An 18,070-nucleotide genomic window follows, 5' to 3' on the forward strand; every position below is an offset into this window, starting at 1 on the left:
GGCCTCCACATGCATACACACACCCACATTAAGAGGAGATGTTTAAACCATGATTAAACACTCCTTTCAAAAGAAACCTTTATAAGGAACACCGTTTTGCAATAAAGACTTTAAGCCATATTCCCATACCTTGTAAAAGCAATGAGAATTAGAACCACCATGAATGTGTCGTCACCCTCCACGCCAGCAGACGGAAGCAGCTTCAACTCCATAGCCCTCCATGCCATTTTGATGAGCAGTCGTAAGGAGGTCTTTGCCAAGGTGAGGAGTAGCTACTCTCAAATGCAGCATGTGTCACGCTGTAGCTCCTGTGTCCACAGGGCAGACTGGGTGGACCCCCTATTTAACTGTCCCTTCTGCCAAACTTGCTGACTGATGTGGAGCCCTTTTTATTGTGTAAGTAATAATTGCTTGTTGCTGTAAGCGATTCAGTCTTTCATTATTATCGTAAAACGGGATTTATAATGAGCGAAGATTTGATTAAAACCATGTCAAAGGTTGCATCTGTGTTCCAATAATGTATGATTGAGAACCATAACAAATATTAAGGATGCTGAAGACACAGATTATCTTGATAGATACCAGTGAGATTCGATACAGGAAAAGCCGCAATTCTGCAACTGATACCCTTAAAAAGCAAAAGACGTGAGGTTGAGGCGTCTAATTGCTCCTGCCATATTTCTGAGCCTTGGGCTGTTTATTGATTTCAGATGAGAGTTTGAATTTGGAAAAACTAAGGACTATAAATTAAATGGCCATATATTTAAACTTCCAGGATTTTTCAAAGCATTGTGCATTCATTTTCTCAGACACGGGACAACCACTGTGGGTGAGCTTTGGTGGCAGTCCCTGATGCTCAGCAGCAAGAGGAGGAGGGGAAGGAAGCATAAAGTCTGAAAGGCTGACGGGGCCATGTTTAACCCAAGTGCCTGTGGTCGCTAAAGCAGGATTCCCCTTAGGTAGCTGTCCTCACTTCAAACTGGGCCTTGTATCCCACCTTTGGATGCACAAACAGCTGTTATGAACCTCTACCAATGAAGAATCCTCTAAAACACTGCCAAGCACATGTAATATTCATTCTTTTCAGATGTTAGCATTCTTAAAAACATACCTTTGGGAATGAGTTTTCCTTAATGTCTACTATATTTCCAGATTCTTAATTCTTTGAAAAAGCTTACTATGTAAATTTAGTCTCCTCTAAAACTCTGTACAACCGTCTAAAGTTCATCTTTGTTTTCATGTCATCTCTATTATAAATGTACTATATTTCCAGATTCTTAATTCTTTGAAAAAGCTTACTATGTAAATTTAGTCTCCTCTAAAACTCTGTACAACCGTCTAAAGTTCATCTTTGTTTTCATGTCATCTCTATTATAAATGTTTAATGATTCTAGAAGTCAGTTCTGACAATCTTAAATATAAGCTTAGGATTGTGCTGCAAATTCTAGAGGTACCACTGCATTCATGAAAGGAAAACTGCAAGAAATGCTCTGAAAATCCCTGACAATTCCAGAGTTCCGTCTCAGTGACATCATAGACCTGGAAACAAAGCCTATCATAGAATTCTCATGCATTATTCTGTTTCCTACCAGATCCTCCTCCTCGTCTAAAAAGTCACCTGCCCAGTAAGCAAACTCAAAATAAATGAGTGTTTTCTCAGTAGTCAGGGCAACATCCTCTCTCTCTCTCTCTCTCTGCCTCTCTCTGTCTCTCTCTCTCTCTCTGTCTCTCTCTCTCTCTCTCTCTCTCTCTCTCTCTCTCTCTCTGTGTGTGTATGTGTGGTGTTTCTATGTAACTGGGCTTGCATACATGTGGAGTTGAAAGAACAAGTTTGAGGATCAATTGTTTTCTCCCACCTTGGTTTGGAGGATTGAACCCAGATTCTCAGCTCGTGAAGAAGTGCTTTGGCCTGTTAAGCCATCTCACTGACTCTTTTCTGCTGCTAATTTAACATAGGAACTACTGTTCTTTTAACTGTGATTATTTTTAGATCTTATGGAGGAGTGAGAAATCTTATAAGGGCAGATACTTGATTATGTCCCCAAAATTCTCTCACTTGGCTACTTTATATTAATTATATATTTTCAATTAACATTCCATCAAAAGATCACATATAGAGAGTGGCATGGGTGGCCCATTCTCCCTGATTATGTAATAAAATATTAACTAAGGAAAGAGTAATATTATTTATTGATTTTATTATATCAATTTTTTGAGACAGGGTTTATCTGCGTAGACCTGTCTATCCTGGAACTCACTCTGTAGACCAGGCTGGCCTCGAACTCACAGAGATCCACCTGCCTCTGCCTCTTGAGTGCTGAGATTGAAATCGTGTATCACTATGATAAAGACTATTTTTAAGATCACTAATTTAAATTATAAAAGCAAGACCATAATCACAGAATATGCCAATTATAGTGCTTTTCAAATAACAGTTTTGCCTCACAACTTCTGTCTTACAACATTATATTTTGGAACTTGTTGCTAATAACATCATTAAAGATGTTATTTTAATTGAGAAGTGAGAGAACGGGCAATAAAACAGTAACTGCAGAAGGGATCTCACCTCTTGTGATATATCACGAATGTCCAGAATCCTCCAAGTTTTATAATGGTGATAAACTGATACAAGTTAGCTTTTAGTAATTGATGCCATCTTTTGGTATAAAACTCTTCTTTGAGCATCAAAGTATCAGATAATAAATCACAGTTGTGACATCAAAAACACTTGGCAAAACTTGAGAACATGAAGTTATTACTCCTGTTTGTCTCATAGTCCCTGTCTTTCTGACCCGGGAGGAACAGGCGGACACTTGGCATTTGTGTCATATGGCATCTCAGTGTTTAGTGTTTGGTGGATGGTAAAGTCATAGCATTCATAATCTCTGATATTTCTGAAGACCAATACTTTAAAAGAGTCTGTTGGTGTCTTTTGATTCAGTGTGTCAATTCAGCTATGGGGAGGATGCAGTCCCCTCTTTGATGAATCTTGGCATCCCTGCCCACCACCACTTTGTCCTGAAAAATAGACTAAAGCTCAATGTGGAGGTCAACAGAGAAGTGGCAGAGGCAGCGGATGAGGCATGATGAGACAGAGGAAGGTCCTGGGGTATGGACGTGGAGTGCAGACAGTGGAAAAGCAAAGTGGGAGACAGAGGGAGCAGAGCCAGGCAAAGATGACAGTCCTGAAGGAGGAGGCAGGATAGCAGGGGAAAGGTTAAGGGGGCGGGAATGGAGAGGACAGGAGGCCTTAAAAGCTCCTTCCACAGGATTTCCACAGCGGTCTCTGGGCAACAAAAAAAATGGTGTTATGGTCAGCACATTGGCTACTTCTGGTGTCTTTGTGCTGTGAAAAACCCATTCTGAATTGCCCTTTAGAATCGCTGCTGTGATGGTGGCTTCTTCTGGGGAAGGCAGAGGAACTAGGGGAGCAACAGCGGACTGAGAGAAATAAGAGGACATGACTGCTCGTAGGAATTATTCCCAAAACAGAAAAACCAAAAGACTTTCATTCATTTGTATGAATTTCAAACTCATTTCCCTAAAACACAGTGTAGTGGTTAAAGTGTGGGTTGGACTGTTAAGAGGGCTTTGAGTCTGGAGGACTTGAAGTGAGTTGCACTCTTGGGGGATCTGTAACAGGGAACTGGTATGATTGTGAGCAGTCATAGCAACACTCACCACACTTTTCCTGCTAGACTCCTACAATCCAACTTGCTCTCCTTACTAACTCAGTTCCCTTTTCCCTCAGTATTTACACTGTGTACAGTGTATGCTTGTGTTCACATGGATTGAGCACCTGTGCATGGATGTGTATGAACATATGTGTGGAGGCCAGAGAGCAACATCTAGTTTCTCTTGTGACCACTTTCCACATTTTTGTTTTGAGGCAGGGTCTCTCTTACTGAACCTGGGGCTCACTGACTTTGCTCGGAAGATGAGCCCCAGTGACCCACCCATTACTGAGGTTTTAGTCATGTGCTACCTAATTTTTTTTTTTTTTGAACATGGTGTGGGGGATCTGAAATCAGGTCTCTATGCTTGCAAAACAGACACTTTAATGACTTAGTCCATTATTTATTTATTTATCATGTGTGTATGTGTTTGTCTGTGTGTATGTGTATGTGTGGTATATATATATGTGTGTGTGTGCATGTGTGTACATGTATGTGTATGGTGTATATGTGTGTGTGTGCCAGTGTGCATGTATGGTGTGTGTATGGTGTGTACATGTGTGTGCATGGGTGTGTATGTGTGTCTCTGAGTGTGTGTGTATGTGTGTGACTATTTGAGTTTATGTGTATCACCTATATTCAGATGGCTGCAAAGGCCAGAAGATGGTGTCAGATCCCATGGAGCTGGAGTTATAAGTACTTGTGTGCTGGGAAGCGAGCTTCTTTTGCAAGAGCAGCAAGGACTCTTACCCTTTGAGCTATCTTTCAAGCCCCCTAGTGCTGATTTTTTTAAATTAACATTTTTAGTTGCTATATAAAATAATGGCTTTCATCATGACACATATACTGTTGCACCTTGTCATGTTTACTGCCCTGCGCTATCCCCTCCCCAGCCCCATGAAATGAAAAATCCTTGCAAGATGAAAAAAAAATTCAAAGCACCTAGAAGTGTAAATAACTTGTCCCAGGTCCCAGATCTTATGAGTGAGGGAGCTGGGCTTGTCACCCAAGCGGTGGGATACCACAGTGGTGCTTTTAATCACAGAGCACTCAGATTAACACAGAGTGCATGAACACAGTTGGAGAATATAATTACCCTAAAAAATGATAGATCTGACTCATGATCAAAATAGCAATTATAACCAGAGAAACTGGCTTCTTCCATACGGTTTCTAAAGGAGACCCTGGGCAACTGAAGATATTAAAATTGATATTACAACCGGTGCGTTTACGAATCGTGGTTCCTGGGATGCTGTAAACCCCCATCTAAATTCCCTTTGTAATCATTCTCAGGACTTTCTTTTCTTCTCCAGTTGAGGCTTACTAAGGAGTATCCCAATTGGATTAAAAAAGAAAAAGAAAAAGAAAGAGAATTTGGACCAAGAGAGAATGTCAGAGTGAGCTGATAAGAGTCAACAGTTTTCACAAAGTGCCTTTGAATTTATTGCATTGTTCCTCACAGTCAGTTACTTGGTACACCGAATGGCAGTGTCACCTGTACCCAAGACAGCTCTGAACGACAGATGGAGGAAAGAGATCTTTCTAGTTCCACTCCTTGCCTTGGGTCTGGGCTACATCCTGCAGTCTCAGGCATTTTCCACACTGACTTTTGGGATGGCGGGTTTAAACTGAGAACAGACTTCAGCCTCTGCAAGCTTTTCCACACAAAGGACACAGCACTCACCTTTTCATTGTAGATGTCACCCAGCATCGTGCACGCTTGAATCACATCCAGGCTTTTGAAGTTGTTTCTTGCAATTACAACGAACTTCTCCAGGTATTTAATTGCTTCTGTCATCTCTCCTTGGCTAGGGTAAAACAGGAAACTGTTAGTGTCCATCTCATCATTGTTGTGAAAGGAAGGGGTTTGTGTCTTACCTGGAGAGAATGGTGGGTGTTGGTCAGGATGGTGAGACTTAAAACACACACATTTCTTTTTTTTTTTAAAGATTTATTCATTTATTATATATAAGTACACTGTAGCTGTCTTCAGACGCACCAGAAGAGGGCATCGGATCTCTTTACAGATGGTTGTGAGCCACCATGTGGTTGCTGGGAATTGAACTCAGGACCTCTGGAAGAGCAGTTAGTGCTCTTAACCGCTGAGCCATCTCTCCAGCCCACACACACATTTCTTTAGACCCCACTAATCTCTGTTAAAGTATGCAATGAGCTAAAACACAGTTAATTTTAAGGTAATTTTTTGAATTCTAAGTACAGCAACTCCTCCTCATCCTCTTCCCCACTCCAACTTCTCCCATGTCCCCTCCACTCCCTCTGAAAATTCACATCCTCTTCCTCTTTAATTATCATTAGACACACACACACACACACACACACACACACACACACATGCACATGCATAAGCACAGGCACACACACATGAATACACACGGAAACACTTGGGCATGCACACACATGCACACATACATGTGCACACCCATGCACACATATATGTGCACACATACATATGCACACATGCACATGCATAAGCACAGGCACACACACATTAATACACATGGAAACACTTGTGCTTGTACACACACATGCACACATACATGTGCAAACACATACACACATACATGTTCACACACACATATGCACACATGTACATACATATATAGCCTGCTGTGCCCATTTAATGATGCTCATATGTATCTTTTTTTAGGGTTGACCACTTGAGATTGGCTAACTAACCTATCTAGGGGCTTGTCCCTGGAGAAGGCTGATTCTCCCTCTCAGCAGCCTGCATCTCTTCGTTTAGGGTGGGGCCTTGGAAGCTTTCTCTCCCATCCATGTCAGCATGTTAGCTGGTACTGTCACTCTTCAAGTCTTTTTTAAGTGGTCATAATGTCAAGATTACATGGGTGTAGCTTCCTTGTCATTTATGGAAGACACAACCTTATAGTAGACATCCTGGTCCTGAGCCTTTCCAACCTCTCTTTGATGATGCTCCCTGAGCCTTAGGTGCAGATGTGTTGAAAACTCAACCTTGTAAAGCCTTAAGGGTGGTTGGCATGAATGTGAAATAGCACCACAGCTTTAGAAAACCAACAGTCCCTCAAATGCTGTAACACAGAGTTAATGCAGGATCTAGAAATCTGGCTCCAAGATAATGCAATCAAGAGAAACAGTGATGTGTCCACACAAAAACCCACACATTGATGTTAGAGCAGCATTTTGAATAATAGCCAGTAAGTAGACAGTACTGAAAAGTTCATCAATTAGATAATGACTCGGGACATGGTAGGTCCATATAGTGGAATATTACTTTGCCATGAAGATGAAGCACCAATACACGATAAACCAAGTAAAACTTGAAAATACTACATGAAAAGAGTTAGACTCAGAAGATTATATATTGTGTATTCATTTTATACCGTGTGAAGAATGGACAAATCAACAAAGACAGAAAGTAGGCTAGTGGCTGCCAGAATCTGAGGGAGGAAGATGAGTAACTAATGACCCACACAGGATTTCCTTAAAGAATAATGGAGAGTTCCTGAAACAGAAGGTAGTCATAGCTACCCAATTCTGTGCATGTATTACAACCACTGGTTTGTGGGATTTAAAAGAAGAATTAGTATAGTTTTATGAACTGTCTCAATAAATCTTTTTTTTAAAAACTTCTAAAAAGTGAAAATGCTAATGTACCCTCCTTTAATTCCCAGAACTTGGGAGGGTCTCTGTGATTTGAGGCTAGCCTTGCCTACACAGTAAGTTCTAAGTAAGGCCACACAGTGTTACATAGTGAGTGACGTAGTGAGTGAAGGAGTCAGCCTCTCTCTCTCTCTCTCTCTCTCTCTCTCTCTCTCTCTCTCTCTCTCCCTTCCTCCCCCCTTCTCTCCCCCATGCCCCCACCACAGAGTAAATATTGTTTTGTAAGTGTCTTTTGGCAGCAATATTTCAGGCATCACTAAAGCAGCACACATAAAGTGGTTTATATTCTAGCAAAATGCTTAAGGAGACCCACACCTTCTAGCCAAGTCCACAGCATAGGGTAGTCACTCACATACTTTTGCAGGCAGGCATGGCTGAAGGTTGGATAGAGGAAAGACAGAGTCCACAGGAGAGCTGAGCATCAAAAAAAACCAGTCATGTGGATGTTTGGAGTTCACGACTAGTTTTAGTCAGGGACTTAATGAGATAAGGATGTAGCTCAACTGATAGGGTGTCTGTCTGGTGAGATCAAAGTTCTGGGTTGGATCTCTAGCCTCTCACCAACCATGTGCCATCCTAGTACTGGGGAAGTAGAGATGGGGGTGGGGGCATCAGAAGTTCAAGGTCATCCTTGTGAGTTACAGGGGGTCATCAGAAGTTCAAGGTCATCCTTGGGAGCTACAGGCTGGCCTGAGATACATGGAGCAGTGTCTCACAAGCAAGCAGGCAAACTCTGAACTTTAACAGTCTAGCGGATGTCTTATAACAGAAAGGCTTCTCTGTCAGCTTGGTGGGCTAAATGTAAAGCCATATGCGGCTTGAGCTGTGACAGTCACTATGAATGACACAAAATAGCTAGAATCCTGCAGTGCCTTGATTTGACAGTCTGTGTATGAGCAAGACTGGTAGTGGAAGGGTAAATTTGCTCTTAAAAGGCAATTAGAGGGAATTTAAAGTCAAATCTCATGAGCACAATACTAACTGAGTATTCATAGAGGTCATAAACTGTAATGCACACTGAGGGGCTGCCCTTGCATGTTGAACTGTAGACAACGGAAGCGCAGTACACTGTTTAACTCACGGGCCATTGCCTCCTCCTCCACCCCCACCTAGGTCTTGCACACACAGTGAGGGGGCACTACCATGAATGATCCTAGATTTCCCCACCCAGGCCTTGCATAATGATCCCAGATTCGTTCTCCAGATGTTTGTCCTTCTCATTCACTGTCCTGCATATCCTGACAATCTCTGCTCTCTCCTTTTGCCTACATAGGTCCTTTGCTTCTGACCTCACCCTGACACTGAGCCCAGGCAGAGCTCGCTCCCCCCCCCCCGGAGTTCCATGCAGCAGTCTTGCTCCCCCAACAATGCGTGGCTGTCCTGGGTGTATCTGTAACAGCACAAGGTGTGACCCACTGTGCACCAGTGTTTGGCAGATCTGTCCTGCTTGGGTGTCCTTTGCTTGCCTCTGGACTTCAGACCTGCCTTTCCTGTTTCCAGCTACTCTTATCCTACAAAGGAGGCAGGCCCCTTCCAGTGTCAGTCTCAGGGCAGCAGCACCTGCTGAGAAGGCAGATGATGTTTATGGGCGCTCATTAGGGAATTCTGTCATACCACAGAGGGAAAAATGTTTATTAAATAAATTAGTGAATTTTGCCCCACGGTAGGATTATATGTAGAGATTTTTTCCTTCCTTCTTTTTTCCTTTCCTTCCATTTTTATCTGTTTTCCTTTTCTTTTTTATTCTCTCCCTTTTAAAAATGCTCTTTTCTAAGTATGACTCCATTTTTCCTCTTTAAAATGACTAAGTAGACCTCCAAATGTGCGATGAAGTGCTGCTATTGGGGTGATTCAAAAGAATAGGGAACAAGGCTACCGTAGAAGCCTTGCTGTGAGTGCCTGTTTGCAACAGGCCGTAGGAGGGAAAGGCTCTCGTCCTGCAGGAGCTTGCCAGCTCTGGACAGTTTGTTTTCATCAGACAGTGTGTTGCTAAAGCAGCCAGATGATATTAAAGCCAGGGGGCATCCGTTAGGAGCCAGGGCACAGGCACACTTGGTAGGTCCTCTTTGTGTTCCTCTTTTGTTCTTTTAGATGAGGAATTTTGATAATATTAAACTTCTAGACCTAGGGAAAACTCCCACTTCTTCATCTGTAACATGATCGTGAAAGCTCAGATGTGGAAGTTGTGTAAATGAGCAGTTGGGTATGTGGCAGGATCCTGCAGTGACCGTCGGCAACGTAACAGGTTACTGTCCATGGCCCTGCTGGACACTACCATGAGAGACAAACCCAGTGTTGCTAAGTATCCACGGTGACAATGCCCACTACACAATAAAGTAGTGAATGCTCAGCCCAATAGACGCATGAAGCCCTGGCTGTTAGAGCCGATTGAATACATTCTTCCCTCTTGTTGATAAACCAGTGCTCACAGGGCAGAGATAAGATGGGATTTCATGCTCCCCAAAATTGCGATTCCTGCCTTTCGTGACTCCATGTCTCCTTTTTTCATACCAGAATCACGAATCATCTTCTGGACTGGGGGATGGGTCGATTTTCTAGAAAACTCATGCTGTTTATGGAATATGCATTAAAGTATAAAGAGAGGCTATTTTAACTCAAACGTTTGTCTGCGTGTATGTTCTCAGGGAAGAACATTTGGGATTGAATAGCCAACCAATCTGTGTGCTTTTCCCCGGGGAAGAATATTTCTTCGGATCTCAGCATTTTTTAGTTGCTTGTGGTTCTTTGTCTGGGATTGCTACACTACACGAACTGAGCAGGTTGCATTGTGTTTAGGAATATGTATGTACAGACACACACACACACACAGATATGCAGCCACAATTAAAGACAGAGCAGGGGTGGGTGGTACATGGGAGGGTCTGGAAAGAGGAAAGAGAAGGAGAAAATGATGTAATTATATTATAATTGCAAGTTTTTAAAAAAGTATTTAACAAATTAACCGTCTACAAAAACTAAGGTGAACTGGAAAAATATTGATAAATCAAACAAGCATAAAGTATATAAGCCAATAGAATACAAATTAATAATAGTAAATATAGAGTATAATAATAATAATATTTCTATGTCTGAGACTATTTCAGCACACGATGCTAACTCCTCAAGCTCGTTGGCACACTATGACATTGCAATAGAGAAGGCGGCATCTTTACTTTAAAAACCGTAGGAAAATTCACTGTTGCCATTTATCTAAACTAGATCAGTAGAGCTTATGTATGTTTAATGTTCCTTAAAAACTGGGTATGCTTTTGGATAGAAGTACAGTTTTAGATTAGGCTTGGCCAGTTGAGGATAGTTAAATCATATTGTACTCAAACAGCAGTCCAAAAACAAGTGTAGCGGGAAAAACACAACACAGTATAAATATAGTGACTACTGGGCATTTAGAATTTCTTTCTCTCCAGTCTGCCACGAGCAATGATTTCCCAAACCCGCAGAATCATCCTGGACTTTGTTCCAAAGCAGTGGTAGCGAAGGTCCTCTGGTTGCAAGTTATACTCTCCACTCAGCGAGTGTGCAGCCCCACATCGAGGCCACCCGTCCAGCTACGGGGACATAAACAACCAGGGTGCAGAGAAAGCTTGCAAACGTGGGCATTAACAGCAGAGTTAGGAGCGAGTCTGTCCTTGGCGCAAGGTGGGAATCAATTTCTCTTTCTAAAGGAAGGCTACAGATTATTTATATAAGTTCAAAGACAAGGTTAAAATGTTAGACAAATATTAATTCCAGTTTTCCTATATGCAGTGCACAGGTGCAACTTCAACAGCAGATTATATGATATAATCATTAAATTCATTGAAGCAGACCTCAGAGAGTTAAAGACATATATTCCGAGGACCTGGACTCCTCGGTCCAAAGGATGAAAATGACACAGGGCAGAATATTTGTGTATCAAGGTGATTCCAGTTTCCAACTGGGAAAACAGGACCGTTAACACCCACGTTCCCCTGACAACTGTCCAATTATGTATACCACACTTGGCCTAGTGTTTGCTGAAGAAGTAATCAATAAAGGATGTGGTTGACTGAGCATAGATTTTGGTTGAACCAATGCATGAAAACTTAATCATTTACTCAGGGAGAAGAAATCAAGGAGAGCAGAGAGGAACGGCCACAGAGGGCTTTGTTGATTGTGCCACCAAGTTTGTGGGCCACAGATGAAAGTAATAAGGCCAATGGGACCCGCACAGGAGGGAATTAGAAAAGCCATTCTTAATTCTGCGAATTAATAGAAATGTTTCTCGTGGTCTTTTTTTCCCGATGTCATTTTTAGCAAATTTCACTCCAAAGCCTGGATGTTTCATTTTCGAGAATATATGAAAATTACTAGGGCGTGTCGTCTCTCTCAAGCAAGGAGAAATTAATCTCTGGCTATAACAGAAAGGTAATTTTCACACTGGAAACTTTGCTGGAATTTATTTGAAGATCTCCACTGTGGAAAGTTTTCCGGGAAATCATTTAACTCAAGTGTGTGAGAAAATTTACAACGGGCATGGAATAAACCCAGAAGCAGGGTGGCTGTGCCCAACTCGAATGCGGCTCTGCAGGATTCCTTCTTCTCTACATTCTCTGAGGGAGCTATTCTGCTTCTGTTGAAGAGCTGTGGCATCTCAACAAATGGAGTAGTTGAGTAAGTGAGAATATACAAGCATATGCATTCCATAAGGAAAATCAAGGGTTTTCCTGCTTTGTGTGCACGTGGACAACCTCTGGCTACGGTAGTAATGACAATGACGATAAATAGTATTGGTAATATCTCATATCCCCTTTCCTTTATGAATCACAACGGACTTTCAGAGTAGTGGCACAAGGCTCTTTGAGAATTGACTCTTTTCTTCACTACTCTGGCAAGTAAGGAAGAAATGACATTGCAAATTTTTTTATGCTGCTTAAGCCCTTATATAGCAGATATTATTTTCACTAATAGCCAAAGGGTTGCTCACTATTGAAGCTTTCCTTAATAAGTCACACCAGTCTGGCTTGAGCATCGCCAAAGGGTAACTTCATATGTCCAAATCCTATCCTGAGAGAACGTGGTGTGTTTCCCAAATGAAGGCTTAGTATAAATTCTTGTAAGCACTTTAGAAGCTTCCAGCTTATAGACCTCGCATGCACACTCAGCTGAGGGCCTCGGACACCCACTTATCCTAGACATGGCATCCTCCTCTGTTTCCCAGAGAGATAAAATATGTTTATAGATGTAGGGCTGCCATTAGCGAACTGTTCCAATCATGCAGGTTAGAAAAGAAGAGATTTAGGGAGATGCTAAGCTTCACACACAACCCGATTTATTTCTCAGCCACTTCGGCCATGATTTCTTCTATTTTGCCCATGTTACTTCTTGTGCGTGATACTGCTAAGCACAGAGGGAGAGTTGAGTACTGTGAATGGATTCAACATGTATGTACCAATACACGTGTGTAGACGTGTTTATCAATTTCTTTAAAATGACCACGAAACGTGCAAAGCTTTTGACTTTAATAGGCTGGTTTAAACCAAAGATTTCCAAATAGCAATGCTTTTTGTGTAGAACGTTGTGTTTGAATGAACACTGAAGAAATGTTAATAGGACATAATTGCCCATGACCTGTGTTCCTCTGAGCCAGAGCTGCAAACTGGCAGCTCTGCCTTGGGGAGATCATGGCCTGGGACATTTTCTCCTGTGACTGCAGAAGAAGCATGCCTGTGCACTCCCGCGTTCTACAGGACATTACAGAATTAAGGATGCTTGTCTGTCTGTGCACAAATCATCACAATCTTTACTGTACTTTAGGAGAGGGTAATTTCTGTAAGTGGAATTAGTTTTGTTTGGCATAAAACAAGATGTGAATCTGTTTTTGTCTCTTTGTCTCTCTCTCCCCTCTCCTTCCCCACCTCTTTCTTCTATCTATCTATCTATCTATCTATCTATCTATCTATCTATCTATCTATCTATCTATCCTTTCTTCCCCCTCCCTGTGTACATGTGTGCATGACTCTGTGTGTGTGTGTGTATGTTTGTGTGAATGTGTGTGTATGTATGTTTGTGTGAGTGTGTATGTTTGTGTGAGTGTATGTTTGTGTGAGTGTGTATGTTTGTATGTGTATGTATGCTTGTGTGTGTATGTTTGTGTGAGGGTGTATGTTTGTGTGTGTATGTATGTGTGTGTCTGTGTGTCTGTGTGTGTGTGTCTGTCTGTGTCTGTGTGTATATGTGTGTGTGTGTGTGTGTGTGTCTGTGTGTGTCTACCAGAGGACAATGCTAGGAGTCTTCCCCAATTGCTCACCACACTATTTTTTTGAGACAGGGTCTCTTATGGAACTTGGAGCTCATCAATTAGACTAACTCTCCAGTAAGCCCCAGGGTTCTGCCTATCTTGCCCTCCACAGTGCGGGATTACAGCATGTAGCACCATTCCTGGCCTTTATGTGGATGCTGGCAGTCTGAACTCAGGTCTTTATGCACTTTCTCAACTGGCCCATCCCCAGAGCTCTGTTTTCCATGCTGCTGAGAATATAAAAAAAACTCCCCTCACTCCTGAGAAGCTTCCCACCTCTCGGCCTGTCATGGACAGGTCCAGCCTTTCCCACCTCAAACATGTGATTATCTGTGCTTTCAAAGCTGCCACATTGTTAGGATTTTACACTGATAATCTGTCCCCTCAGCTTTGACTGGACAGATGAGGAATTTGAATTCTGAATTACAAACTGAAATATCCCAGATGAGACATACAGTGAACCTTTGTAGATAATTTGAAGCCAACCTTTAGCATCTAGATGTTTCAAAAACATGTTTATCTTGTGACCTAGCAAAAGCTAAAGGAGGCTTTTGAAGGGAAACATTCCTGCGAGGGTTTCACCTCTTGAGCTGTGTAGGATGTAATGGCCATTTTGTTTTGTGAGAATTATTTTATAAGCATGTGAAGGAACACAGAATATCACTGGGCAAACCTAGGTCAGGCTTGTTATTACAAAGATGAGGAGTCCAATGATTTTCTGGGGAACAGAAAGAGAGTACAACAGGAAGAGTACTTGACTGCTGTTTTAGAGGACCAGGGTTCAGTTTCTAGCACACACAGGATTCCTGACAATCCCATATAACTCTAGTCCCAGAGGATCGTACACTCTCCTATTCTGGCTTCTGTGAGCATCAGACATACATGCAATGCACACACACTCACACTCACACACACACATACACACATGTGTGTACACATATGCACACACACTACACATACATATACAGTAACAAACAACACAAGAAAACTCCTTATACATACATATACATCCACGAATACAACAAACCCAACTGTTTTCTGCTGGCTTGGAACAGGGATAAGACCCAAAGTGAGTAGTTTAGTAGCTGAAATGAACTAGACAGAGGAGTGCACAGGGACACTACGTCCAAACAGATTAAGTTGGAGACTAACTGATCTCATATTAGTTGCTATTTGGAGAGTAGAACTTTCAAGAGAAGCTGGGTTGGTCTTCTGGGGATTGGTTGCCATGTATATTAAGAAGGCCCACTGACAGACTGCTTACTTCCCTTACATGTGGCTGGCCCTGATTCTCTCCAGTAAATGTCCATACTCTCATCAGTATGCTGTCTTCTAAGACGTTTGCCCAACAATGACCATGTTTAACTGATATTATATAGGATACCTTCCATTTCATGGGCACTGGCATTTTAAGGAGTGATTCTTATCTTTATAGTCTTTATGTATTTAGTATCATGAATGTAGTATTTAGTATTATGATTCTACTTTTAGTTCATGAAGCATATAGGCACAATGTCTTTCAATAACACCACACCTTTTCAGACTGCCCTGTATATATTTACAATGAAAGATTAACTTGAAGTTACATTGTAGCACATTTACGCCTGCTACCATTACGATTATTTTGAACAGGCTACAGTTTGGATCTAAGTTAACTATTGAAAACCAAGACTGCACGTTTGAGGACCTTTGGTATTGTGAGTGGCTTACACACAGTTATGCTTTATGATGAATAATGGCTGTGGTACAGGAGGTGAGGGGCAATCAGGATATTTTCCACTAACAGATACCTATCAGAAGCTGTTCCCAGAGACTGCTGTTAAACAGTCTTTTCTATTTCAAATAAAATGTTTGCACCCAGCTGTTAATCCAGGTTTGTGTCACAGAAGGAGCCTGGTGGAAGTTTAAGTGGAACTCTGCCTGAAGAGCTCAGGAAAGGTTAGGCAAGTCACGGCACTGAAATGCACTGCCTGGCACTAGGCTCTCTGAGCTCCGGGCCTGTGAGATATGGTGACCTGATTTTTTTCTTTCTTTCTCTGGTTCACTCAAGGTCATCACTAAACTCACAGAAAACCAAAAGGGAGCTTACACAACAGACAAAGAAGACTTTGGATACATCTTTTTACAATACCACACCAGTTTAAAATAACTTCCGACCAAAGGGTCACTTAAGAAGGGCACTGCTTAAACTTTAAGCAGGCAGTAATGGAAAGCGACAGACCTCAAACAATTTAAGTCTTTCACAGCTGGGTGACTCCACAGAGACAGCAGGACCACGCTGTGCTGGCTTACCTCTGCAAGACCTTGGCCATCGCTTCGTAGGCTCTCCCTAGGCTAAGTTCATCATCCAAGCTTGTGGAGATCTCACTGTACCTATCGAGCACCTATGGGGAGAGGAACATGCTGAGTGTCTAGACTGTCCACATCTGAGGAGGATGCATCATAACAGAGAAGATGAAAATTAACAGTTTCCAAAAGGTCTCTTTTTGTTGGCTTGGTTTACATGGGACTGTGCTATGGTTTGTTTCATGGATACGTCTTTGAGCCACAACAGGGAATTCTTCCTTTTGTAAAAATGCTCCCCCATCCCAATTCTCCAAAGCATCCCGTGTATATAATGTAGCTGTGAATGAATAATTGAATAATTGAATGCTTTACAGAATTATTTTAAAACACGGAGACGATTACCTAAGGTAATGTAAGTGCTATCATAATCTTCTACCATGGTAGTCAAATATCAATGTTCTTTCTATATATAGCTCTTTGAAAAGAATGAATTTAGGCAATAGACCTTTTCTTAATCTGTCATTTCAGAAGAGCCCTGTCTTGCAGTGTTATGTGTATATAGCTCACACTAAAAATATTTCTTACAAATGTACTTCATTACCAGCAATCTCCCCGATAATCAAAAGCTGCCACAGCCAAACATATGATCTTAATTTAATTTAACACTGACATCACTGTGCGCTGTCATTTTCTTTTTCTAATTCCCACCCCCCACCCCCACCCCTCTATTCCCAGGTCAGGGGAGGAAAATACAGAAACCAACATCTCCCCCACCCTCTCTTCTTCCTTATTGTTATTCGACCCAACCTATTACACACATGAGAACACAGGAAGTCTCCAAGGACCTTCATGGAAATCCTTTTTGCACATTTTCTAAGCCAGAATTAGTGAAAGTCACTTTATGGCATTTGAGAGGGCGAGTGGGTGGGGGTGGGGCATCCATCTGCCTGGTGTGCTCTGTCTGAGTTAGACAGCAGGAAGGTGGAAGTCCTAAGGCAGGGCTTGTATTCGCTTCTCTCCTTTTCCCTCCTATTTCTTGTATTTGCCCACCCACGTCTCTTCCCTGGAGCCCCTTTCCCCACTTGTGTTGTCTCTTTCCTTCCCACGCCCCCGTCTGTTTTTATGTCACATTTATCTTTATTTCTTCCAAGTTAACATTTGGGAAATGACTCCAGTGAGACCCCATGACCCCTCATCAGAAGCAGATCTGTGGTTTGTAAGGGATCACTCAAGCTAAGACCTCTCTGTGGGTCCATACCAACCCTGGTTTTGAGTCTTATTGAGCCCCCAAAGTCCTAAATTTTGAAAACACGTTCAATAACTTTAATTCACATGTAAGGATTGCATTTATTTATAAGATATAGTGTCATGGTTTATCCTGTGTATAAATGAGTACTCCACTAACAACTTTCCAACTTGCTAATGTTTTATGCTAATGATGTTCAAAAAAACAAGCAAAAAGAATGCATATATTTTCATCATTTTTTTTGTCTGTGTGTGAATGTGAGTGGGGTGTGTGTGTGTGTGTGTGTGTGTGTGTGTGTGTGTTCATGTGTGTGATTGCGAGCACACACACTCCATGGCATGAGTGTGGAGGCCAGGGGCCAGCTGCAGGTCTCAGAGCTCTCCTCCACCCTGTTCTCACCATGTAACACAATCAGGCTGGGCCACGCACTTCCTTGGACTTGCGCCTCTCATCTTGCCGCAGGGATGTTGGGCCTACAGATGCACTCTGCCACAACTGGCTGTGCGTGGGCGCTGGAGGTCGTAACTCAGGCTCTTACATTTGCTCAGTAAGCACTTCACCTACAGAGCCACATCTCTAGCCCTCCCTTAGCAATTTAAAAATATACAGTCAGTAGCATTGATCCTTATTCTGAGGCCTCTTAATGAAGCTCCGTAGAAACCTGAGGACATACTGTTCATTCTGCCTCACAGTCGACAGCTCTCTGGCTAACCTGAGATGCCTTCACAGGAGCTGTCCTGAGGTATGAGATGGAACCACTGAACTTTTTAAATTTTAAGAAACCTTGTTGAGTTAATGTATAAAAACACCTTGGAAGAGACTTTATTTTGGTCCGCATATTTTTAGGTGACATTCTAAAATCTCAAATTAAAGGCTAATTATTAATATATTTTATACCTAAAATAGTTCATTTGCTTTCTTTCAATA

The 18,070-nt window shown here is 42.0% G+C and overlaps 1 protein-coding gene and 1 long non-coding RNA gene across 2 annotated transcripts in view; one reads left to right on the forward strand and one right to left on the reverse strand.

The window, feature by feature from the left end:
* The window catches only part of Ttc29 (tetratricopeptide repeat domain 29), a 211,576-nt gene that overhangs the window by 71,423 nt on the left and 122,083 nt on the right, over positions 1 to 18,070 (reverse strand). Inside the window, 2 exon segments of the mRNA NM_001013890.1 lie at positions 5,359 to 5,482; positions 15,904 to 15,995. Of these exon segments, the coding sequence (NP_001013912.1) occupies positions 5,359 to 5,482; positions 15,904 to 15,995 (216 nt within the window).
* On the forward strand, positions 144 to 18,041 carry LOC147999423 (uncharacterized). The gene is made up of 3 exons (XR_015643613.1): positions 144 to 396; positions 11,628 to 11,984; positions 15,662 to 18,041. It is a non-coding gene; the product is annotated as an uncharacterized LOC147999423 (long non-coding RNA).

The sequence above is a fragment of the Rattus norvegicus genome, chromosome 19, assembly GCF_021556685.1.
Source record: "Rattus norvegicus strain SHRSP/BbbUtx chromosome 19, alternate assembly SHRSP_T2T, whole genome shotgun sequence".
In the NCBI taxonomy this organism is placed as follows: Eukaryota; Metazoa; Chordata; class Mammalia; order Rodentia; family Muridae; genus Rattus; species Rattus norvegicus.